Below are 24786 nucleotides of genomic sequence, written 5' to 3' on the forward strand. Positions count from 1 at the left end.
AAATGAAGTTTTTAATGCCATTGGTTTATTCTGGATAATCCCTACTAACATTGTTGCGGCTAAGGTGCAAGTATGCTTTTGGACTGAGACATACATATGTCTTCAAATTCCTCTTCTCCAAAACAAAAAAAAGGAAGAGATTTCCCAAAATATTCTCACAATATTTATAGCTAGGGTTTATTAGTGGAATCTGGTTTGCTTTCCTGTGGTATGGATACAGAGTTCCGAAGTTGGGGAACATTGTCCAGTGTTGCCCTTCTAGCAACGTGAGATGTTTAGGAATAAACATCTGCTGATGTGTGCAGTGAGCTGATGAGGCTTGAGGCCGTGGAGACAGTCTTGGAATTCCTCTGTGAGCAACCATTGACGTTCAGGTCCCTTGGAGCTGCTCTTTTCTTATGGTTGGCGTGCATGCTGTCTCCATCGTTGGTGTCAAACACCACGGTCATGCTGGAGTCCATCCTGGACACAGCATAGAGGCTGCTCTGCCGCGTGGGGTGGAACCTGGCTGCCTTGAGCTCCAGCTCATCATAGCTGGACACCTCAATGAAGGGGCACCAGCGGAAAGCTCGCTTGAAGCCAGCTCGGAACCTAGGAGGAAAGAAGCCTGGTGAGTGTCTGTGCCTGAGAGAGCCAGCCCCAGCCCTTCATCTGAAAACACACAGTGCAGCCAGGATAGTGACCTGGACTGGCCAGGTCAATAGCCTGTGCTGAAGTCAGTGGGAGTTTCCTTGACTGAAGTCAGAGTGGGGCAAAAAAGATAGTGGTAACAGCTCATTTTGGTTTGATTTTGTATATGCTGTCCCTGCATTTTAACAGTGATATTTTCCTTATAATGAATTTCCTGTCTTTTGCCTGTACAAGGTAAGCAAACACCAACTTTCACAGAACTGTCTTCACAGAAATTGTTTTGATTTGACCTCTAATGAGGTCTGCGCCTGTATTTTCATCTTCTTTCAGCAAGAAACTTCATAACTTTCTTTTCTCTGAAATGCCATCCCAATTTCCAAATTTCAATATCCCCTCTGTGTTTCCCTCTACCAGAGATGCTTATATGGGAATGATGTAACAACTAATAATTGTTCACAGAAAATATTTGGAAAATAATTTTCAATAATTAAAAGGATCTTAGAAAGTTGAAATCTGAATGTGAGCAATATACAAACAGGCATTTTGAGGCTTTAGAGCCTCATTGTTTGCAATACTCATACAGAGGCAGGGGTTCACCATAAAGACCATTGTTACATTTTGTGTGTATGCATGTCCAGAATAATAGTTTAATGTATTGGAAAAGCAATTCCCTATGTATCTGTGTAACTTTTTCTGTATAACTGCAAAAAGAACACATTTTCACCTAGACCTAAAACTTATCAGACTTTCTAACTTGCCTTGCTTCTCTTGTTTTAACAATCAGCTCCATTGTTTATCCTGTCTGTAAGTTTTTTGGAGCAGTGGCTAAACCTACCACAGTGATGACTGCAGGTAAAAATTCAGGTCAAGTGTTCAGTTAAAGTTAACAGATCTCACAGAAGTGACTTTTCCTTCCTCAAATTCTTAAGTTTGCCATGGAGTTCTCAAATGATGACACCTGAGCAGGTAGGTTGCTGTTCAGCCTTCTCTGTTTAGATGCAGTCCATATTTTGGAAAAATACCGAAAGCACCTCTGGTGAAAATGGATTTAGGGACAGGAGTTGTAAAACCAAAACATCTTTGAAGTGTATTACTTTTCTTGGCACTTTCCATCCTCTTTCTAATTCAAGGTGTGTTTTTAATTCATCTTGAAATAATGATCTCTTTATCTAGATACATAATATCCTCATTAGCCTGGAAGATGATGCTGGGGATAGATGTTCTAACTCTGATACTAGATCCAGCAGAGGCACGAATTGCTCTGACTCCCAGCAACGAGCTCTATTTTCTTACTTAATGAAGAGGAAGCAGACATTCTGGTATCTTTATTTCAATGTGGAACTTAATTATAAGAGCACTGTCACCAGGACTTCATTCTTGCATCAAATTCTGAATAAGGTGACCTTTAGTATGTCTCAAAATATTAATTTTTCTTTGGCCATATTCTTTAATCCAGACATTCAATTTTGCAGTATGCAAGTGTCAATGTAAGCTACATCAGAGATATTATTCTTTTATAAATACTTTTGTAACTGTGCCATAAAAAGTTTTTCAAGAAAATGGGATTGGTTTAGAAGTTTTATGGTAGTGATTGGAAAAAATAAAGCCTCATTCTTCCTTGACTTGGATTTCCGGACACTGGACACTTAGTGAAATCTGGTTTCTGTGGAAATTAATGGTAAATATGACATTTGAGTTAGTGTTGTTCTGGCATGCTAAAACTTTACCTCATCTCTAAACAGTTGCAAAATGCTGAAAAGCTCATCAGAAGGCAGAAGGCTCTATGAATTTAATCATTACCTTATCTTTTAAAAAGATCATTAATGTTAACTGTCATAAGTTATCTTCATCAAGGAGGATGATGCCACTGTTTCTACACCAATAAAAAACTTGTTAGGATTTGTTAATTTTTGATAAGATTCCTTTTGACAGGTACTGCATGATCTTAAACGGGGGTTTAGAAATACCTTGCAATATTGCTATAAAGTTTGAGACTAATTAAACTTTGTACTGGCTACTAAGTCAAAAGAGAAAATAATATCTAAGAGTACGTATTCAATATTGATTCATACTGACTGAGTTTGTGAAGTAATTAATTGTTCTTGGTTGTCTTTATCCAGTAAGAAACAGAAGAAATACTGATGAATAGGATGGCCAGGATGATGTTTGTGTGGATCCTGGTCCTGTAAGTTGAAATGAAAGACTTGAATCCATTCTGCAATGCAGTAGTCTGACTAGCAAGTTTCTGTAAAAAGTCACCAGACTCCACAGGTGCAGTGCCTTTGAAATTCAGAGCATAATGGGCTCCTATCAAACAATACTGTAATTTAGTATTAAGTAATGAGAGTATAAACATTTGTATAATATCTATCAGCCTGTTGCAGTTCTTGGGGCACAGTAGAAATCTAATGCTGAGATTTACAGAACCCAGTAAATCACATTTTGTATTGCATTCTTACAGTAAAACAAAATTGGGGCTACAGTTAGTGAACATGCAGCTTGCACTCTATATCACTAATTACTATCTTCTTTGTAATTTGCAAACCAAAACCATTCAACTGATACTGGGTTTTTTTTAAAATTTTGCTCTTGCATATGGGAAGGACTGGTTTCTGAAAACTGAATTTAACTCTCAAATTTTAAGTAGACCAGAATCTTTTCTGGAAGTCTGCCTTTGGGTTTTTGGGGGTTCTTTTCAAGTACAAACCTTAAGAAAGGGTTTTGGGTTTTTTTTGCATTTTGTTTTTCCCACCAGCTGGAAGCTATGTAAGTGAAAATTCTGTGGTTTTTTTTCCATTTAATCAGCTTGTTCTTGGTGAAGTAATGCACCTCATTTGATAATCAGCTCTTACCTCTTATTAAGACAGCAGTAGATAATGGGATTGTACATTGTAGAGCTCATGGCAAGCCAAAAGCTGGCTAAATAGATTTGCTGAATGTATTTCCACCGGTTTAATTGTTGATAGATCCCAGTGACTATGAAGTAAATGTGGTAAGGCAGCCAGCAGACAGCAAATGTCAGCACAACCACAATCATCATTTTTACCACCTGAAAGAAGTAATAATGGTATTTAGCCTTTTTATTTTGGACTAGCATTTCAACATCCATTAATAATTTTCTTATAATTAATTTTTAAAGTTAGTCAAAGGAAAGCTGAATATACTTTTATATAGTTTTTCCTTTTCATCTGACTCTATTTTCTGCTTGACTGGAGATCCTCTTTTTCCTAAGAAAAATAACAAGAAAATGTTTCCTGACTTTATTTATATTGATTTCTGCAAGTAATGTATTTGGCTATCTAAAATTTCACTTCTTTTCTGTACATCTAACCATGGCATAAGGTTACACAGTGTTTTATTTGAACACCTCATTTTGGCCTTTACTGACCTTGGTGTCTATTTATTGTGGTCTGCAAGTCCATTTCTTGTCACCAGTTTGTAGATGTGATTTGAATAACACTGGGTTGTAGGAAATGAGCAACTGCAGCATCCTGTGTAATTTCAGAGCCTAACAATTCCCTTGGCTGGTGATTCTTATTTGTTTTCTGCAGGCATCACAACATCTGTTAGCTACCATGGTTTCCAGTAAGCATAAATGAAGAGGAGCTCTGCTTTGTGCTCCAAACATGTGAAGAAACCTTGCAACTCATGTAAACTTTTCACTCCCATCTTTCTCTTTTCAGCTATGTCAAATACTAATCCGGCTACCATTTTCAGCACAATATGTCACATGTTTACACCACAGGTTTTCTTTTTGTAGCTGAAATGGAACTAGACATGATAGATCCATGCTGGGAAGTCTCTTCTTCATTTGTACTTATGAATACTGAGGAATAACAGGGATCTCTACGAACAGTTCCTATATTTTCTCTGTACAAAGTGCCATTTCATACTTGTTCTAGTTTTACCTGGGGAAATATCCAAAGAACTGAAATTTGCCATACTTATATGTCTTGGGTTAATATTTTTATAAAATTCAAACTTACGTAATTAAATCATTTTACATATAAATGTTACGGTATCCTCCTTAACTTGCATTACATCTTCCTATGGGAAACATAAAGCAATTTTTCATTTAATAGCTGGCAATTTTTCATTTAATAGCCAATTAACAATCTTTCTTGCCAGATGAGACTGTAATGTCCAAGGTTTTGCTTTTAAGAAAACTTATTGTTATATGTATGCACTGATCATCACTTAAAGGCAAAAAAGAGGCATGTGGCCAAATATAAAGTATTTATAATAGTTGGTTCTTCTGAAGCACTTTTCATCAGTTCCCTATAAATCATCCTATGATAAGGAAGATCATTGTTATAAGGGAAGGCAACACACCAAAACAGAGTATCACTTTTACCTTTCACATGTACATCTGTGTGTCTACAGCTAGGCATATATAGAAGTTTATGGGACTATATATGTGATTTTGGGGGTTGGGGGGAAGAGGTTTTGATTTTATGTGGACAGAAATTTCGGAACTAAACTATGTATGTGAAGTGATGCATAAAGATATGTTGTTGAATCAGTCTATCATTAAATGGCATTGCTATTTTACTGCTTTTGACATAACTTCCACTCTTCTGCTGGGGACTTACACCTCTGCCTTGCACACATTGTACAGATAGAAACTTTAATTCTGTAGTTTTACCATTGTACTTAAGCTCCCTGTCATTGATTTACAGGTGCCCGTTGCTTCTTGTTGTGTTTTCATAGATCTGTCAGGAATGATAAGTGTTACCTCAAGCACCTTTCAGGACTTTTGTAGTTTCAGAACAGTTGAGTCTTAATTATTTACCTTGATATTTAATTAGCAGGCCTTGCAGTTCCAGTTGTGTATGTGAAATTGTTCCTAGAATTAGTCATCACTGGAATATCGTGGGTACTGAATGAAAGGATTTTTGTGTCCAGATTTTCAGAGTGTAAACAGGTAAATCTATATATACAGTTTACATTTCATCTTTGCAGTGCTTGAGATCCAAAACAGTAGAGCTTCCCAGCAATAAATGCAGCTCAATCTGGTTGAGCAGTGTCACTCATGCCCCAGAGATGCTAGGAAATCACAGAGTCCAGGTTGCCTGTTTGGCATGCTCAATTGTGTAATTGTGTTAATTTTTTTCCAAAATAAAGTTGTTTGACTTTTTTCTGACATCCAATTGCTCATTTGATATATTGAAGGGCAAGGCGAGCAGTGCTTCCTGAGTCTACTTAAAGGTCTCCTAAAGCTAACAAACCTTCTCAAGCTGTACAAAAAAAAAAAAAAAAAACAAAAAAACAAAACTTATAGATTGCAGCTGCTGCAAAAATTAGTCTTGAAGGAATGAAGTTTCAGTTTAAATTGCTATTAAATGCAACATTTCAGGTTTTCTTCAAGGGACCAGAAATCCCAAACTACCTTTTACCCTGCAGAGAAAATCCACAATTTTTCTTGTCTCAATTTCAGGCAATTCAATTCTAATTTTGAATGTTTTAATTTTTTTTAAAGTTTTGAAATGAAAAATGCCAAATCACCCCCAGAGAATTGTGTCTTTGCCTGCAAGGTTACTCTTTTGTTTAAAACAAAATGCTCATCGTTTAAAAGACTGAGATTCGTGTAAGGTTTTCTTGTTGCTGTTTTTGTCTGGAAATCCATGATTAAATATTAAGTCATCCTCCTGAAAGCAGAATTTTCTGAAGCAAATAGTCAAACTAGACAACAAGCTACAGATGATTTTAGATGGACATTAGTGGTTGATTTAATTTGTGAGGTAACGGGTCGCTTGAATGGTAGACAGAGAAGCACATTACATTCTTAATCATTCAGGTTTGCATGTCACTTAAAGTATTTATATAGCACAGTGCACTTATTGACCTATTCCTAGGAGAAGATAAGTGAGATGTTGTAAGTCTGTGTGGTGTAAAATTGTTTGAAACAGAAGGCAATTAAGGTTAAATTTGAAGTCAAATGCGGAAATTGTGAGAGGAATCAAAAAGAGCTAGTCTGTTCTCATTTCATCATCTAAGAATGACTATGTGTTGGCAGAAATGGAAGGGAAAAAAAGAATCAGGAGAAGGAGGGAGATTATTCCCAATGTCCTTTCCCTTTTCCCTTTCAGAGAGAGGCACACCGTGCAAGGCTACACCTTGCAGTTTATAGCTGCAGTTCTTGTCTGTAATGTCGATCTTTCCAGTATAAAGTTTCATTACTTAATTGTATCAATAACTATGAACAGAAAGTGACTTCAAGATCTATAAACCCAGGGCACCTTGAATTTACTCGGAATAAATTCTGATGAACCAGTGCCTCTACACCAACAAAGTAAATTAAACAGGCCTAGTATGAATTTATCCCAAAAACTTGTTTGTCTTTTTCCAGTACAATGACGTTTCATTAAGAAACCCCAGTGATACTTTACAGGTCCAACTGCAGAATATAAAAAAGACAGCTTCAGTGTTGGGGTTGTTTTTTGACTACTTAAACCTGTGACTAAGAAATAAGAAAAAAAAAATTCTTTTTAATAGGCCTGTTCTGTTTCACTTTGAGATATTACTGCTTTTCAGTTGCTTTTCCTTCTGAGTTGCATAGAATTCATGAGAAGGGTTTTCTCTTGTGCATTTTCTTGCATTTCTAAAGCAAGAAAATGACTGAATTCAGTTGCTTAGTTTAAAATCTAGCTCTGTTCCTGCCACTGTTTCACCATGGAAATTTCCAAAATGTTAATTGCAGTTAAAATTTTTTATCCCAGTGGCACCATTTTCTCCTGGTATTCTGTTCCATCTCCCTCTGTGTGTGTTGTGGGCAGCATGACGGGAGGAAAGAGGATTTTTTCTGTTCTAGGCAATGCTTTTGTTAAATGAGTTGAACTGAGTCTCCCAGTTGTGCAACCTTCATGAATGTGTTGAGGCTAGATGTGTAAATGTAAAATCAAAGTATTTATTTTTATACATTGGTTTTCATCAACCAGTTCTGCTGATACTGATGCACTGCTATGTCTCAGAAAAACTCAGTCTAGAAAAACCTAATTTATGTGCTTTCTGGTCTTATCCATTCCTTTAAATCCTTTCTGTCTGAGTAAGAAGCATTCGTTCGTTAATGGATGTAATGAAAAAAAAATGTATATAAAAGAGGAAAATCGATGTAAGTTCATTGGAATTGGCATTTGCAAGTTTGCCTTTGCTGTGATACATTTGGAACAGAGTAAGTGAAAAGGAACAAACAGATTCTGCTGCACTTAGAAAAACCAGCAAGTACATTTATTTTTCCACCCTGTTTTCATTTTGCATGAAGAATAGCTAGAAGAGTAGTCTGGTTTATGATGTAGCATTGAGAGCAGCTCTTGAAAGACTGGGAATAACATGTACTGTTCTGAGAGACTCAGTTGGTGCTGGAGGAATATAGCAATTCACATTGCAGGGCAATGATTTGCCAGCAATACTTAGGACTTGGACCTGGCAATCATTTCCTTTTCAATCTTCTCTGCAGCTCCTTATTGCCTTTCTAAGTCATCTTTGATACTGCTGCTTCTACACGTACAGGAATTTGGCTTTTGATTTCATTTCCACTTATATCACACAGAACAGTTACTTTCAGAACTTTTACTCCTGGGTGTTATGCAGATATGAACGAGAAGCTAATGATTTAAGCACCCATGGAGTGTAAGAATGTCTTTGTTTACCCTTTCCTGGATGTTATTTATTCATGAACACAGCTTAAACACAGTTCACAGATAATCCCTGTAATCATAACTTTGGCCCTGTGCTCTTTTGGGAGAAGTAAAATGCCACACTAACATTTCACAAAGTGTTTCTCCCAGCATGTTAGGATGCAGCCAGTAAATCCACTTCCCAGTCCTGGGGACATACATGGCACTTTTATGCATGAAACACCAGAGAAAAAAGAACACTAAAATGCCTTTGCTTTTCCATGGTGCTTATTTGGAGTAAACTATCTCTCTTCTACAAGAAAATTAGGAGTCAAAGGTAATTCTGGCAATAGTACAGAGGCAGAACTGACTTCTGAGGTACCAAGTGCTGTGACTCACTCAAGGATTTTCTGTATTCTTTCAGCCCATAGGAAAGGCTGGATTATCAACAGCTGAAGGAGATGCACATTTAGGAGGAGAAAGTATGAGAGCACTTGGAAGCCTTTCAGCCAGGTAAGGTATTTGCCAATTCCAGTGCTCTAGGTACTTTTAGTCTTCTGACTTATGTTTTCCATCTGTTTTTCTAAGTTACTTGAAATAAAGAAACTGGTTTTAATTTCAGTTTGCATAATCCCTTGTTGCAAACAGAATTCGCAATCATTTACTTTTTAGTTAAGCACCTAAGTTCAAAAATACATTCTTGTCTAGAGTGAAGTGGTTTTTAATTAGTTTGCTTTCTTCCAAGTTCCCCAATGTGGGACTCCCCTCAAACCAAAGCAACTCTGGCCTTTTTTATGAATGGTCTTAGCTACTGCTGTTTTTAAATTATGTTTCCCCAAAGTTTCATAGAACACAGGTTTGACAGGGATTTTGAGTTTCTGTCAACATGTCAAGAAATATCTGTTCCACAGCAAAGAAAGGGTAGCAAAGAAATATTCAGAGATTTATTTTCCTTTAGGATGTGTGTTTTTTACAAGCATCTGATTGGGGACAGGGATTTTCTCAATTTCTCACAAGAGATTGCTGGATATTTGGCAATATGCTGATATCTGCTGCTCAACCTGAGAGGTTTTTTCTGTAAGATAGACAAGTAGAGGTAGGTGGCCTCCTATCCTTCTCTTGCTCTTAAGCATTGAGTGTCATAAGAGTTTATGTTCTTTAGAAAATGACTCTGAGTGGTTGTTGTGGGATGGGCATTATTGGGCATGATTATCCACAGAGCTCTAGTTCTGGAAAAAAAGTGGAAAAGCTGATCTAGTGCTTTTGTGCTTAAGATTCATACCACCACTTAATTTACAATACTTTCCTTCTTTACCAGGAATGAATGATGGAGCATAATTAATTTCCATGCCTCCAATCAAATGTGAGATTTGTTGTAGGGGGAAATAAAATAATCATATCTTCTTTTATTTATATTTTTTTACTAATAGGGTAGTTAATTCTGAAGTCCACTTTGACACTATTCTGAAAGTGTTCTGAAACCTTTAATCCTCATTGTAGGCTCGATGTTTAAATTAATTTTCCATATAAGACTTCTGAAGGAATGACACTAGTGAATGTTCTCTTTTGAAAATTAATCTTAAATATTGGACACTGCAATGACCAACTAATGCTATGATGAATCATGCCAATGAATTATGCACAAGTTGCATTCCATCCTACCTGTGTTTTACTTTGTGTGGGCTCCTTATAATGAAATCTGTCCTCCTGAACCTAAAATGAGATGGGTACCTTTTGTTATCTTCAGAATAGGAGCACAGACTCTTATTTCAGATAGACTACTTTTTGAATTGTTTTATTTCCACCTTATTTACCTAGGGGAATTAAATAAGTGATTTATAGAATTAGAATTTTGAATGTTTTCCGTATTTCTCTAGAATTTTGGCACAAGAAAATAATGATAAGTAATGCAAATTGTTTACTATGTAGTTTGAAAAACCTCTTTCTTCTCTTTTTTGTTGATAAGAAAATAACTATGAATTATTCCTGGGCTGTACTTGTTTAAATTGCATGGCAAAATTCTGTTAGAGAAAATCACAGTTAAAGCTATTTTTTAGTTGCCATCATAATTACCATGCATTTCCAGGGGTAATAGCATCTTCCCTTTCAAAGTCTGAAAAAAAAACTTTTATTACCACCGAAGAAACAAAAAGGCAAAAAGTTTCAATATTGTTCCCCAGTCTATTTTCAGTCTGATTTTTAAATTGACTTCAAATGAAACTGTTAATGTCAGTGATGTTGAGGTTTATATTTTGAATTTCACGCACCTAGTTTATTTTTGTCATTCTTCAAATGACTGTACAAGGTTGTGATTTTACTAGGAGAAGTAGACTTGTAACTCTCATACAGAATATTTTGGAAATATTGGGTCAATAAAAAGTGCTCCATGCTCTGGTAAATTATTGATAAAAAGTATCAGGACTGTCATTATCCTGACAGCATCTGCTTTTGTACAGACAAGCCTCGCTTCAAGAATTAAAGTATTCACATGACTTGGCCATAATGGTCAACCCATTGGTCATTGGTTTGATACTCCTGTGGTATCCCAATTTGTGCAATAAAGTATAAGCTGACCCATGCCAGGGTGCCTCAAACTGTTTCCTAGGAAACCTGCTTTAAAACCTGGGGAAATAAATTACTTCTGTCCACCCCAGAAAATGAGTAATGAAATAAAGGTGCTCTGAATAGGTTGTAGTACAGAAACGTCTAAAGAATTAAATTATTGAGTTCAAGGATTAGATTTGTTAGGAAAAGGCATTAATAGACATAACATAGAGACCCCTCCATGTGGAGGTGTGTAGATTTCTACTTTAACTCAGAAAAAAACCTGTGCTGAAGTTATGTTTTGTTTTGACATGGAGAGTATTCGGTAATGAATGCAAAAGTGTGTGGGTGTAGTATTGGAACTGCAGGTCTGTTCTGCTGAGTATACAGGGCTTGGCTCTGCAGTCCTCCAAAATGAGTGATCTGCATCAGATTGCCTGGGCTTTTTTACCACACAGATGTTTGGCAGTATTCTGGAAAGCTCAGCAGACTGAAAACTCATGTGAAAATGAATTTGTTCGTAACTTCCCTACAGGGACTCAATGAGGAAGGAGCTTCTTAATCCTTCTCTCCTCTTTCTGTGTGTGTGTGTGTGTGTATATATATATATATATATATATATATATGTACACACATATGTGTTTTTATGCACCCATGCACACACAGGACTATTCATGTGGTCATAATTTAGCATATGTAATGGATAACTTTTACTGCAGATTAGATGATACAACAGAAGACCTTTTGAAGTTTCCAAGGTTTGTTTATATGCTGGTGAACAAAAATTTACATACAACCTAAAGAACACACTTTGTCCTGAATGTGGGATTTTAAGGTTATCGGTCTGGGGGGGTCAGGTCCCAAACTTGAACTTGGGGGAACTGCACAGAGGAAGTTAAGTCTGTCTTAAAAACCCCAACTCCACAGTTTGAAAGGTAAGGATTATAATCTCAATGTTGAAAATCTGAATGTTGAAAAAGAGACACTTGGCTTTCATTTGTCTTTCTCATAGGTATCTTGGTTTTATTATTAACAAACGTGTAGTTGAATTCAGCAATGCATTTGAAAACATGCTGAGCTCACTGACATTGGAGTGAAGCACTGTTGAAATTTTTGTCTGTTAACCTAGTGTTACTTCCATTCTTAAATATACGAAGCACTAGTAAGCAAAAATTTTTGCCCAAGGACTGTGCCTAGACTTTATAGTTCACATAAATTTTCTGCCAGTAGTGATGGAAAATATAAAAATAACAAGGAGAAACATCACAGCAACTCTAAGTGCACAGTTCTGAGCCTAATCACTGACCATGCAGAGCCAGTGTCTTAAATCTGCCCCTGACCTGGAAGTGTTGCCAGCTGTTCTATAAAAAGTATTGACCAGAAAACTTTGTCAGTAAATATGTAAACTGGCAAGGCTTATGCACAGTATAAAGCCATTTTTAGTGTTTACTTTGCTTTTATTTCTCTGTGATTGCTGCTTGAAGCATGGACGATGGGTGTGGAAAGATGTGTTTGTTCACGGATCATAGCTGAGTTTTAGGATCTTGAGGCAATGAATGGAAGCTGGTACTGCTGCTCAGTGTTCAGTAGCTATTTGGAGATATAGAGCAGAGAAGAGTAGCTTCCAATAATTTTGTTGTGTTTCACTGTGTCAGTCATGTTCAGAGAATGATCAGGAGGACGTCTGACTTTGTTTTTACCTCAACAGGAAATCTCGTTCTAAGTTATGGGCAGATCATTTAAAAAGATAACAAATTGCTAGGAAAAACATAATCTTGAAAAGGAGAACAGATGAACCTTTTTTTTTTCCCCTGAAGTTCTAAGACCATAAAACAACTCTGTAAAAAATATTTTGTGTTTGACGTGCAACAACAGTAATTCCCCTGTACCTTATGCCCCAGTTTTTCCCTAGTCAATTTCTAAGCATGTGAAGAGTGAGACTGGGAAATAGAAATCATGATTCACAACATTAATAGTTACTTTGCCCATTCCCGAGTTTAACAGAACTTTTTGAAACTTAAAACCAAAGATTATTGGTTATTCTGCCTCATCCTTCTGGAAAAAAAAGGTGCCTCTTTGTGTGTATGTGTTCAGGGAGAGAGTCATACATTATAATTCAAGTGGTAATTGTGCAGGAACTTAATAATAAATGAAAAAGCCCAAATTAGGCTTTGCTGTCAGTATTCTGTGTTCTTGTAGAAATTTTTGATAATTATGGGAATGGATTACTAATCAAAATAGTAACAGATATTCTGCTAGTATTTTCACCAGAAAGATACTCATATGATATTCTGACCCTCAATTACCCTTTTCAAGCTTTTCTTAAACTTAGATGAAATAAGTTTAAAAAAAAAATCCAATTCTGCAAACTTTTGACCATAATAGCAATTACTTGCAAGCAGAGACTCTGACTCTAGTGTTAATAGCAATCTGGTGAGTCTGGCAGGGTATTTCTCTTTATGCTTATGGAACAACTGCTCAAAATGTTAGTGGAGCACTAATATGTGCAGTGGGGTCCAGTAACCTTCTTAATGGCCAGTCCTGGCTCACACATGCAGAGCCATGGAGAAGAGCAGCAGGCAGGGTAAGCATCTGTGCTCTGTGGGAAGCATACACAGCATCATGTCACATCTCCTTGTGTGACTAGCTCCATCCACATGGTTACAAACCAAATTTCAGGCATGTGTAGCGCTTTGTGAAGTCAGGCTTAGCTTCATTAGGATTGGTTTGCATCTACCATATTAAAAAGGCTATTTCATACTTCCCATGAATAGTCAGAGTTAAGGATATCATAGTGAGAGGTGCCCTGAAGCAGAATGAGAGGAAACCTACCTTCAGTTATTAATGTTTGTAAGTAATTTTACCTGTTACTTTTCACTACTGAGCATGATTTGGGAAACGCTTTCCACTGGAAAGGTAGTTGGGAGAAAAAAAAAATATTTAAAGTATTTAATACGAATCCCTTTCCAATCTGGGGTTTATTGTCTAAGCATCAGTCTTGAGATCTACCTAATTTAATGTATTTACTTAGGAGTTTTGTACAGCAAAATAAAGGTGTGCCAGATGAGTTTTGTGGAGTTCGGCTGTTTGTCTCTGTCTCCACACATGCTTAGGATGGTTCTGGCAGGCTGTGTCTCAAAAGATGGGTCTGGACTCCAGGATTTTTCGGTCTTCAGAATTGTTTATTATGTCTTATCTGTAAAGTCCCTTCTCTGCCCGACTGGGATCTGACCAGCACGGCAGCCAAAGGCACTCTGGCCACCCCCAAGGCGGGCACATCTTTTATAACAAAAACTACGTATGTCATATTACTTTTCATCCCCAATACCTATCACCCTCGTCACTGGATACATTCTTACCCCGGACTAATCCCCAAATGCCAATACCACAGCAGAAGATGGATGACAAGAAGAAGGAGGAAGAGTCTTGTGACCTGCCTTGTTTCCTCCATCTTGTTTCCATAACCCCCCTGTACAGAAACCCCAAAATCTGTAATTTACCCTATAACTACATTTTCTCTTCACCATTCACACCGGGGTAATTCCCACAGGTTCCATCTTCTCATACATCGGTGGCACATCCCTAGATGGATCAAAATCAAGCCACCAAGTGCTTTTGGCAACATTCCAAGACCCCCGAGACCCCCAAGGGTCTCTCGGTAGCTCTGGACATCAGGAGTGATGTTCTGAGTTCCCGCAGAGTTTGATGACAAGACACTTCTGAGCAATTTTGCTGCTGCAGAAGTAAGAAGGAACTGGGATGTGGAAGAGCTGTGGGAGCAGAAGTCACAGTGCTGGTGGTATACTTTGTATGGTACCAGTAGTGATTGTGTCCCTAGGTGGGGTGGTGGCAGTGACAGATACCACAGAGCAGATAGGAACTGCTGGACTGGTACTGTGCTAGTTGTGATGGGTTGGTTTACATTGTACTTCCATAGCTATGATCATACTCAGCAAAATTCTGGGATTTGCTCAATTAAGGACTAATAAAATTATCTGCTGTGAATTTGTTTGCCTGTTGTGAACAATAGAGGAGACAGATGTTATTGACTCATTTTAACAAGACCAGGTCATCTGTTTCATCAAAGGAAGAAAATGAGCTATTAGGATGTTCCAGATGAGGTATTCTCAGTGGAGAACAGGGAGTTATCCCTGTGCTACATTGGTGGCATTCCTTGTCTGGTTTTGGTCACTTGTTGCATAAAGATGTTATATAAAAGATGATGAGAAGCACTCTTTCATTTGTGTAACAAATGTAAACAAAGACTGAGAGAAGAAATAGACCTAAAAACATCTATAGAGGTGACACCAGTGAGGGATTTTAAATAATTAATTAAGCTAACTGAAAATAATGGCTTAGAGCTGTCTATAAAGAAATTTAGCCTGGAAAACTGAACTCTAGGATTGGTGAGATTTTTACAAGATGGAGGTTTAAGATGATATCAAAGGAATTCTCTAAGAGTTGTTTGTGGTCACAAGCCTGAAGGCTGGTTCCTGTTCTGTTTTCATTTAATGTTTTACTATTGAAAGACACAAACTGACACTCAGTAAATATGTGGAGAAAGTACTGGACAGAAAAATTTGACATCTTCCACTGTCTGGCAAACAAGGGATGAGTTTGTTTTCTGAAGAGCCTTTAAAAGCATCTGAGAATTCCTTCTTAAGGTTTTCTTTTCTTTACGTTAAGTAAGAAATGTAACACTGTTGAACACAATACTTTGCATGACTCATTAATATGAAAATCTTCAAAAATATTTAATTTTGAAAGTACTTCACAAAATCTGAGATATATGGCTGTGTGATTATAACCTCAGAGGAGACTGACTTAAAAGTATGAAATCATTAAGTCAGACTAATCACTTCAGAAACTTTTTGGCCACTTGGTATTTTACTTAGGGGAAACAGTGTATGAGCAGAAGCTGCCACTTTGGTATTTTTGTTACACCTTCAGTTGCCTGAGGAATTAATCAGGGACATTTCTATGTAAGGACTGCAGTCTTTAAAAAGCATCTCTGTTTCTATTGATTGTTGGCTGATAACAGAGCAGTGGAGTGCACAGAAGTGGTGCTAGCTGACTTAAGTTGTTCTTCAACCTCATATTACTAAGCCTTTTTTTTTTTTGAATGTGCTGAACAATGATTGCTAAATTTGTGCATGTGGCTGCACTCAAGTACACCTGTGGATTTCAGTCATGATAGAGCTTTGGCCAGCAAGGTGCTCACAGTGCATCAGTATTTTGGAGAAATGATAATTTAACTGTAACTGTATGAAATTTCAGCTAGTCTGGCAATACAGCCACCCACACATATAAGCCATAGTGCTATGACTGTTAGATCAGTGAGATCGCCTCTTCTTAAAATAGTGTTTATTTCTCTTTAATCTTCTATATTAGTTCTCTTTTAGCATTTATTTAGTCTGTTTTGCACTTTGTTTTCATTGCCACTCTCTGCAAAGTCTAAGAGAAGACCCATTTACAGAAGATGTGTATCGATGGACCAAAAAATTACACAGGCCCCTATTTTTGGCAGGAGATGCACAGTAGTTCTAGCAAACTGAGCTTCTGCACCTCATTACCCCACAACACAGTGGGTAGGTTGTTTCACATAACACTCCCAGAATTGTAAGATTAGCCAGAGGGAACAGGTGTGTGAGCAAAGTGCTCTGACACCACTATGGCAGTCATTTCTGTTCAGGTGCACAAGCACAAATGAATCTTCAAGGTGGAAACACTCATGCCCCATGGATAAATAAATGATGAGGAAGGCACAATGGCAATGTAAGTTCTCCTCAGCAGGCTGCTGTTGCGTGGCAGGTTTGGATGATCTGTAGTCCTACACTGTATGTAGGGTGAAGATGCTTTCACTGTACATACAGGGTGTTCTAAGATTTGATTCTCTTTGCACACCTAAACATGTAGGGAATATTTTGATGTATGTGCAGCCTTGGCAAACCATTACCTGAAAAAAGACCATAAAATTGTGTTTCTTACTGTCTGACTTTTAAAAACTAGTCACAGGTGATGATTCAGTGTATATAAGGGCATCATCAGCTGTCAAGATTGGGCTTTCCCTTGAAATCTGTAGTACAAATTTGTGTAGAGTAGTTGACGGGGGGAGGGGGGTTGTCAATTGAATTTAGGATAATGGAGATGTATTTGCTTTCTGCTGCATTAAATTTCTATTTCCTATGTCATTTTGAAAATGGCATACAAACACAAGTTAGTGGAGATGGCAGTGCTGATTCCCTTGCTGGGATAAGCCAGAAGATGGATTGCTTAAATAACTGGTTTTAAATAACTGACTGAAGATTTTAAACTTACCATGTGTTTATGTAGTCCCATGAGGAAGCAATTACTTTCCAACCTTGAAGAAGTCTGAACAAATATGTAGGATAAAAGTGAAGTTTTAAGATGGTGTGGGAAGTCACATGCAAGACAAACCCTTGGACCCAGAGTGTCAAAACACTGTTTCACATGGCTGGATGCAAACTTTCACCAAAGGTTTTATGAATGGAGCAATATCTAACCCCTAGTGGTTGCTTGTTAACTAGAAGGATCTCTGATTTCAGAGTTAATTATTGGCTATCATGTGATCTGTGAGTTCATGGTGTAATATTTTCATCATCTATTTATTTTGAATAAGCTTTATATTATCAGTAGAGTGTTGTTTTTTCAAATCTGTCAGCCCATAATTAATTCAGTATTTCAAGAGTTTTGATGCTGTACTGCAATGTTTTAGGCTTTGACTCTTTTGCTTTTCTTTCTTTTTCCTTTTCTCTTTTTTCCTGCCTCTTCTCCACAATAAATTACTCCATAGAGAAAGAATTAATCTTCTATTTTTTTTGGTCTGACCTGGTTGGTTACCTTTTAATGCCAGCAAAAGTATCATTATTTATAACTATTGCTTCTCTTTGTGAGGTGTGGTATAAAATAAATATAAATGTATTTTCTTATCATTTGTTCATATGTGATTAAGAAATAAAAAAAGAAAAACCTGCATTTTTAGTGGCACTGAAAGCCAGTGACAAGTCAGGAGTATTTTTATAGCTGCACTGCTATGTAAAAACAGAAGCATGAAGATGTAGGACAGTTTCTTCTGAATCAGACAGCTGCCCATCCATCCTCCTGTTCTGTCTCAGAGGCAGTAGAAGGTGCTATCTATCCCATGAACCTGGCCATTTTCCATCTTCTATTTCCCTGATACTGTCCCAGCACCCAGGATTGTATTAAAGAGGAGTGCATCTCTCATTCATCATTCAGTATTTACTTGGACATTAGTGAGAATTTCTTCATTGAAAGGGTTGTCAGCCATGGGAAAAGGCTGCCCAGGGAAGTGGTGGAGTCACTACATCTGAAAGTGTTCAAGAAATGAATGGATATGGCACTTAGTGTTGTGGTCTGGTTGACAGTGGAGACCGGGCAGAGGTTGGACTTGGAGGTTTTCCCAACCTTTTCCAACTCCATGATTTATGAATTTGTTTGTTAATTTTTCTAAAACCTTTCTGAAGATCTCTCCTCTGAGATCGTAAGTATCTGGCAGGAGAACATCTCAGATGCCTTTTACTGACTTTTTAATTACCCTTTCTCAAAGTGCTCTCTCTTGTACCAGCCTTGTGCTGCTCTTGCATTTCAGGATGCTGTTGCATTTCATTAGTTCTTGCATTTCAGGATTTGGTGACCAACAGTTCTTCAGTCACTTTATCCACTACCTTTGTGTTTCCCTGAACACTCACATCTTGTCCCTTGGCCTCCTTGTCTCCAAACTAAAAAGTGCAGGCCATTTTAATCACTTCATAAATCCTTTGATCATTTTTGTTTCAGTAGGATGAGAATCTTACCTAACAAGAGCTAATTTTTAGGTGCCCTTCCTTGGACTTTCTCTAAATCTACCAAAAGGAGGGCAAAGAAAAAGGGAACAAACCAGAGAAATATGTGTGAAGTGTTCATACAGGAGTTCTTACCAAGGCTGTGAGAAGCAAACATATGGGGCTTTTTTTCTCATTTTATACTCAAATTTGAGAAAAAGAAATATATTGAAACAATGTGGCTTTTAATCAGTCTTCATTGCTAAAATAAATTGAGATGACACCTCAAGCTGTGTTCGGAGACGCAGAAAATACAGGCAGAAGCGTTAAGTGTGGAGGAATGAAAATTACTGGAAAAGATGCCTGGTGACATGTTATCACAAAGTAACAATCATAAGTAAAAGGAACAGTAAAGGAAATAGAGAAGTTAAGGAGAACATTTTTTGCTTCTCTTTATTCTTCCCATTGTGGCCAGGCAATAGCATCTTCGGATAAGATAAATGTTATTTTTTTCAGGAAACCGTTGTATCAGAACTGTATCTCTTGGTAAAAACAATACTAACTAATTTTACTTGCAGTACACAATTATTCCCTCTTATGGTTTAAGTAAAGCTGAAAGAATGGTTGGAACTTGTGAGGTAGCAAAAGCAGGGTGTGGAGACAACATCTGAGAGCAAGGATTTGCAGTGGATATGAAGAACATTTTGACCTAGCTAATCTCACAGTAATATTGTGAGACACTTGTGTAAACTTGTTATGTGTGACACCATTGAGACTATAATTCCATATTATGAAAATAGGAATTGCAGGAGAATAAATGATGATCAGTGGAACATCAGTCAGTCTCATGCCAGGAGCTTTAAGAAGAAGGGGTAATGGCTGCCAAGCCCCCACATGTAGGAAAGTTCAGAAGTTCAAAAAACCAGGCAGATTTAAATGGGTCAGTCCCTGAGATATTTGAGCTGTGTATCAAAAAAAAAAAAAAAAAAAGGCAGAAGTAGTTTTGTAGTTCTATCCAGCCCGGAATTTCTAAATATTTTATCTTTGACCTTATAGATACTAAGCATGACTTTATGCTGTCCAACCTACAGTGCGCAGTGTGAAATTCTTTTCTTTTAATCTTTCATCCCTTGATGTTGCTTTCAGGAGGAGGACTGTATTGCCCAATCATATATATGAAATTATGAGACTTTCTGTTGAACTACTAACAGCTTTCTCAAGTTTCAGGTCTTTTGCTGCCAAACATTTTCTTTTAAAGGTTTTACATGAACTGTTCACTACCTTCTTAATATTAAATACTATTTCAAACAACCCAAATCCAAACAACTCAGCACCTTTGTACTGTAATGTTGCCTGATATGAAACATAGTCAGCTATTTTATATTTCTCCTTCATTTTAAGTGCACAGATTTTCCATATGTCTTGATACCTATATACTAAATAGCAAGAAAAACATTATTTCTTTGCCTGAAAAGTGCAAAGCACTAGCTCTGTTATCAGAGGCAGGCTGAGTTATGGCTTTATTTGGATTCCAGTCTGTTAGTTCCTCTCCATGAATAACCAATTATGATTCATCTTTCCAAATACCAGTTATTTCATAAATCCTGCTGGAGAGCACAGCAGTGTGGCTGAAGTGCTGTCATGGAGCTCTACCCATAAAGTCACTGATGCAGTTATAATATATCTGCACCTCATTTAATTCCCTTGTTGCATGTCTTGAAGATATGCATCCCTGTACTCTCACATTAAAATCCTTTAATTAGGGATGCTCTTCCTTGTCTCTTGTATATATTTAGCATTCTAAACAGGTGCTGTTTTTCAAGTATTCAAGGGATTTAATTGGGCTCTCTGTTCCGTGTAGTAAAAGCCAAATTTGGTCTTCAGAGACCTCTAGTTTCTCTGTCACAAGATGATTATTTTACTTAGCCCTTATGATAACAAGTCCTGAAGTTCTGCCATGTCCTGGTTCTGCAATATCTTAACAATTTCCCTTCCACATTTGCTTTTGCAAGTTGTGTCTGTTACTGAGATAAGATAAAGTTTCTGCAGTGTCCTGAAAGAAATGAAAATGTTAGTGTTCTCCAGAATTTGCAGGAGATCTCATGTTGTCTCAGGACCCAATATGCCCCACTCTGCTGTTACAGCAGCCCAGTAGCATATTCCACTGTTCAAACTTACTTACAGCAACAGGAAGCAAACTGAGCAACTGAAAATGTGCTCATCATTGTGAACTGGAAGTTTGCATTAGGGTTTTGCATTAGCTTGCATTTTTTCAAGTCTGAAAGGTTAAATACATTTTAGTATAAAAAATTGTGTCAGAAATAAAAAAGCAGAAGGCCGCCTTACTAAATAAGAAATGTTAAGAAAAATAATGTGTTAGGAAAGAAACCTTCATTGCACTGCAACATTAAGAAAACTGAACTAGAGATATCAAATAGTTCATAAGCAATCCCAAGTCTAGTTATTTTAAGCAATACCTACAGTGAAAGGGATTGAAAGAAAATATCTGGGAAAACTTGTTTGCATTTCTCACAAAAAAAGTTACTGTTTAAAAATCTAATTTATATATTACAAGCAGGCTGATCAGTGCTTATCTCAAATATGTATGGACCGTAATCACCTGAGAGTTACAGCAAGATTCACTTTTGTTTCAGTAGGATGAGAATCTTACTTAACAAGAGCAAATGGTTTGCTAGCCCATTGGTCAAAAGTTAGTATCTTAACTCTGTGAAGGCTAAACCTTTTGCCTTAGCTTCCACATAGCAGACACAGTGTGTGCTGCTACATGTAGAGTAAGAAGTTAAAACCCAAATGTTTCCTTTATTTAATGACAAACATTAGAGTTATGAAAAGAACAGCCAGTGAGCAGAGAAGACAACTTGTCAAACTTAAACAAATTTTGTATTGAAGCTGATTTCTCATCACTGCAATTTCAAGTGATTTGGTGTTTCTGAAAGAATTTACTGTGATATGTTGCAACACAATTGCAGATTATCTTATAAGTATTCACTTAGTGGGATTTACTGGGACAGTACCTTTCTCTTAGCTTTGAGCTGCTCATGATATTTGTTGGATGTGTCGCCTGGTATTTCTCCTCCCCAGAGGGTAATTCCCACCATGGAATAAGTGATGCCCATGACAAGCAGCGGGAAGCAGTAGACCAGCACAATCACAATAACATGATACCTGCAATGAAAAGATATTAAGGTGGTAAGTGCCTTCAGAGGAGCTATACCAGTGGGATGGGCTGCTACAAGTCAAGACTTCTATTTTAGCACAAAGCATGTTTTATATTAACTGGCTAGTCCTTGGTGTTTTCACTGTCTTTTTGAAAGTCTCAAATTGCACTGCGAATTTATGTACATTTTAATGCATGTGCTTTGTGGGGTGTCTAATGCTGAGCCTGCACTAGTATATTATGAGTGACTCTATCGTTACCATGATTAATGACTGCAGAATTTGTCCATGACCAGCTGAGTTGATTTAATTGCACAGCCAAGTATCATGAGAGCAAGCTAGGCATTTGGAGCTCTACTCCAGGCCATAAATGGAAGAGAAAAATAAATATTTTAGTGATACATTGATGCAAAAACCCTGATAAGAGTCACCCACCGTTCTTCAGACGGCAGATCTGTTGCACAGAGACAGCACAGATCTGCAGCCTGTGTGCAAAATAGTCACCATTACTGATGTCAGTACTGGTAAAACAAAGATCATTTCTTTTGCCCCCTGTTAGCTCCTGGTTAAATGTCAGCTGTGAATGAAATCCTAGTGAATGATAAGTGAAGGATCCCCAGCTGTCACTGAGTGTGACCTTCCTGCCCTAAAGAGAAATATCTGTGAATGGCTCTTAAAGAGATAAAAATTGTATGTGACTAGGATGTCTTTTACCTGCCTCAAAAAGAGCAAAAGGTCAAATTTGATTCTAGATAGTTACACAGACTTTCAGCCTTGAACACAAAGTTTTTCTTAAATGTCAGTGGTGACATGAAAGGACATATGCCTAAGTAGCCACTTAGTCCTAATTCTACCAGAGGGACAAATAGGATATATTTAATTTAATTGACTGATATTCTCATTTTCAGAGAGTGAAACCAGTTTCAGGTTATCCAGTTTTCTCTTTTGGACCAATATCTGACATAAGTAATTGTGATAGTGTAACAGAATGAGGTAGCAAAATCCAGCCCCCCCCCCATGAAGAGATCTAGAGAAAAAAACCTGGTTAGGGCTTTCTCATTCTCTACAGTTACCTGGAAGGAGATTGTAGTGAGGTGGATGTTTGTCTCTTCTCCCTAGTCACAAGAGAAGAAATAGCTTCAGGCTGTGTCAGGGAAGGTTTAGACTGAACATTAAGAAGATTTTATTCTTGAGAAGGGTTGTTGAGCATAGGTACAGGCTGCCCAGAGAATCAGTTGGTTCACCATCCCTGGGTGTGTTTAAAACATGTAGATGTGGCACTTAGGGACATGGTCTAGTGGTGGGCTTGGTAGTGTAGGGTTAGTGGTTGGACTTGATGACCTTAGAAGTCTTTTCCAACCTAAATGATTCTCAGGAGAGACTAGAAAGCCTTGTTTTCCTGGTTAGGGTAAAGAGGAAGCTTGCTTCAATTGCATGTTATGTTCCCAGTTCTGACCATCTCTGTCTCTGTAGAAGTAGTGATCCTACCTGCAGCAGTGATGGTAACAGTGCAGCACAGGAGGGAGCACACTCAGATGTGGAAGAGAATAAATTTGTTCTGTTTATCACACATAATGCTTTATCATCCTTACTTAGAAAACTGGCTCTGCATTTCTCAGTGATCAAAGCTGTTAGTTATTCTGCAGGTAGAGTATCTGCACGCTGCCAGAGATTTTGCCAAGTCCATTGCAAGTCTCAACACCACCATGAACAAGTTTAAAAGAACAAAAGCTTACGTAAAATGCTGTTTTGGACCACCTGGCCATGCTACATAGCAAAGAGTTCTCCCAGGCATCACCTTGGTTATGGAGTATAGGCACTGGGGAAAGGCCAACAGGAATGCCAAAATCCATATGCTCCCAATGACCACCTTGGTAGCAGTTGCAGAGAGCCTAGGTTTCAAGGGATCAATAATGGCCATATATCTGTAAAAGAAAGCAAAAACCTCTGTATAAGAACTCTTCAGAGATTCACATGTATCTAGAATCAGCCAAAGTTTAGGATAAAAGTGGGGATATTTGTCTTCCTGCAGTTCTGATGTCGCTGTGCTCTTTGTGTGGTTCAGCTCCAATGAAGGCAATGCTGGAAGGAGAAGCAGGTTCATTGGATATTATTTTGCAGCCATGGGACACCCAGTTAATCATATGTATATCAGTAGAGAAACTATTTTGCAAAACGTTTGACTATTCTGTTGGTGTACAGCCTGATTGAAAAGCAACAATGCAGGTGGATCCTCTGTTACTCTGCTAGGTCATACAACATTGATTTCTTATATAAAAATTTACAGCCAAACTGTCAGGATTATTAGTCATCTGTCCCAAAGCTACGGGAACCTGCTAAGTCCACATGCATTTATTTCATTAGAGATAGATTGACTTCAGATTGTCTGCCAAAGAACACCAGAGCAACTGACTCATACAGAGACTGAGAGAAGAGCCAGTTTAGAACTGCTAAAAGCACTGAGGGAAAGAGATGCATAAAGCAGGAAAACATCTCATTTGCCTTCTCAGTTCCCATGCTCCCAGGAAGGATAGCATTCTTTGTCCTGCCCCATAATTGTATTGGCAATTCAGGTATGCTGGTAACCTTAGAAGATCATGCAAAAAAACCCCAAAATGTTTAAGCAATTACAATGTAAAAAAGCAATGAGAAAAAGCATCTAGACAGACAGTAATAGAAAAATAAGTCTTGTTTTCTGTGTTTTGATCTGTTGGAGATGCAAGAAACAAGGGAGACAAAATTTGTATCAATAATTTTTTGATGGATATATTGTATTTGCTGCAAGAGAGACTCAATTCAATAAGTACTCAATTCAAATAAATTAAGGAGTGATAAATTTTAATTGTTACAGTACACATCTAGGTTCTTGGCAGACTTGTCCAAGATTTTTATGTATAGACATTAGCCATGAGACGATAACAATAATATTTTTAAGATAGTGTTCCTGATAAGCATTTGTGCAAGAATCTTTTGCATCCATATTTACGTGCTGTGGTACACAAAATTCACTCAAGATA

The 24786-nt window shown here is 37.5% G+C and overlaps 1 protein-coding gene across 1 annotated transcript in view; it reads right to left on the reverse strand.

Annotated features, from left to right (window-relative positions):
* Positions 1-275: 275 nt before the first annotated feature.
* Positions 276-24786, reverse strand: part of TACR3 (tachykinin receptor 3) — a 36731-nt gene continuing 12220 nt past the window's right edge. Inside the window, exons 2-5 of the mRNA XM_009101275.4 lie at positions 23506-23694; positions 21628-21778; positions 3483-3679; positions 276-591 (exon numbers count right to left, since the gene is read on the reverse strand). Of these exons, the coding sequence (XP_009099523.4) occupies positions 276-591; positions 3483-3679; positions 21628-21778; positions 23506-23694 (853 nt within the window). The remainder of the gene's footprint in view (positions 592-3482; positions 3680-21627; positions 21779-23505; positions 23695-24786) is intronic.

The sequence above is a fragment of the Serinus canaria genome, chromosome 4 (assembly GCF_022539315.1).
Source record: "Serinus canaria isolate serCan28SL12 chromosome 4, serCan2020, whole genome shotgun sequence".
Lineage (NCBI taxonomy): Eukaryota > Metazoa > Chordata > Aves > Passeriformes > Fringillidae > Serinus > Serinus canaria.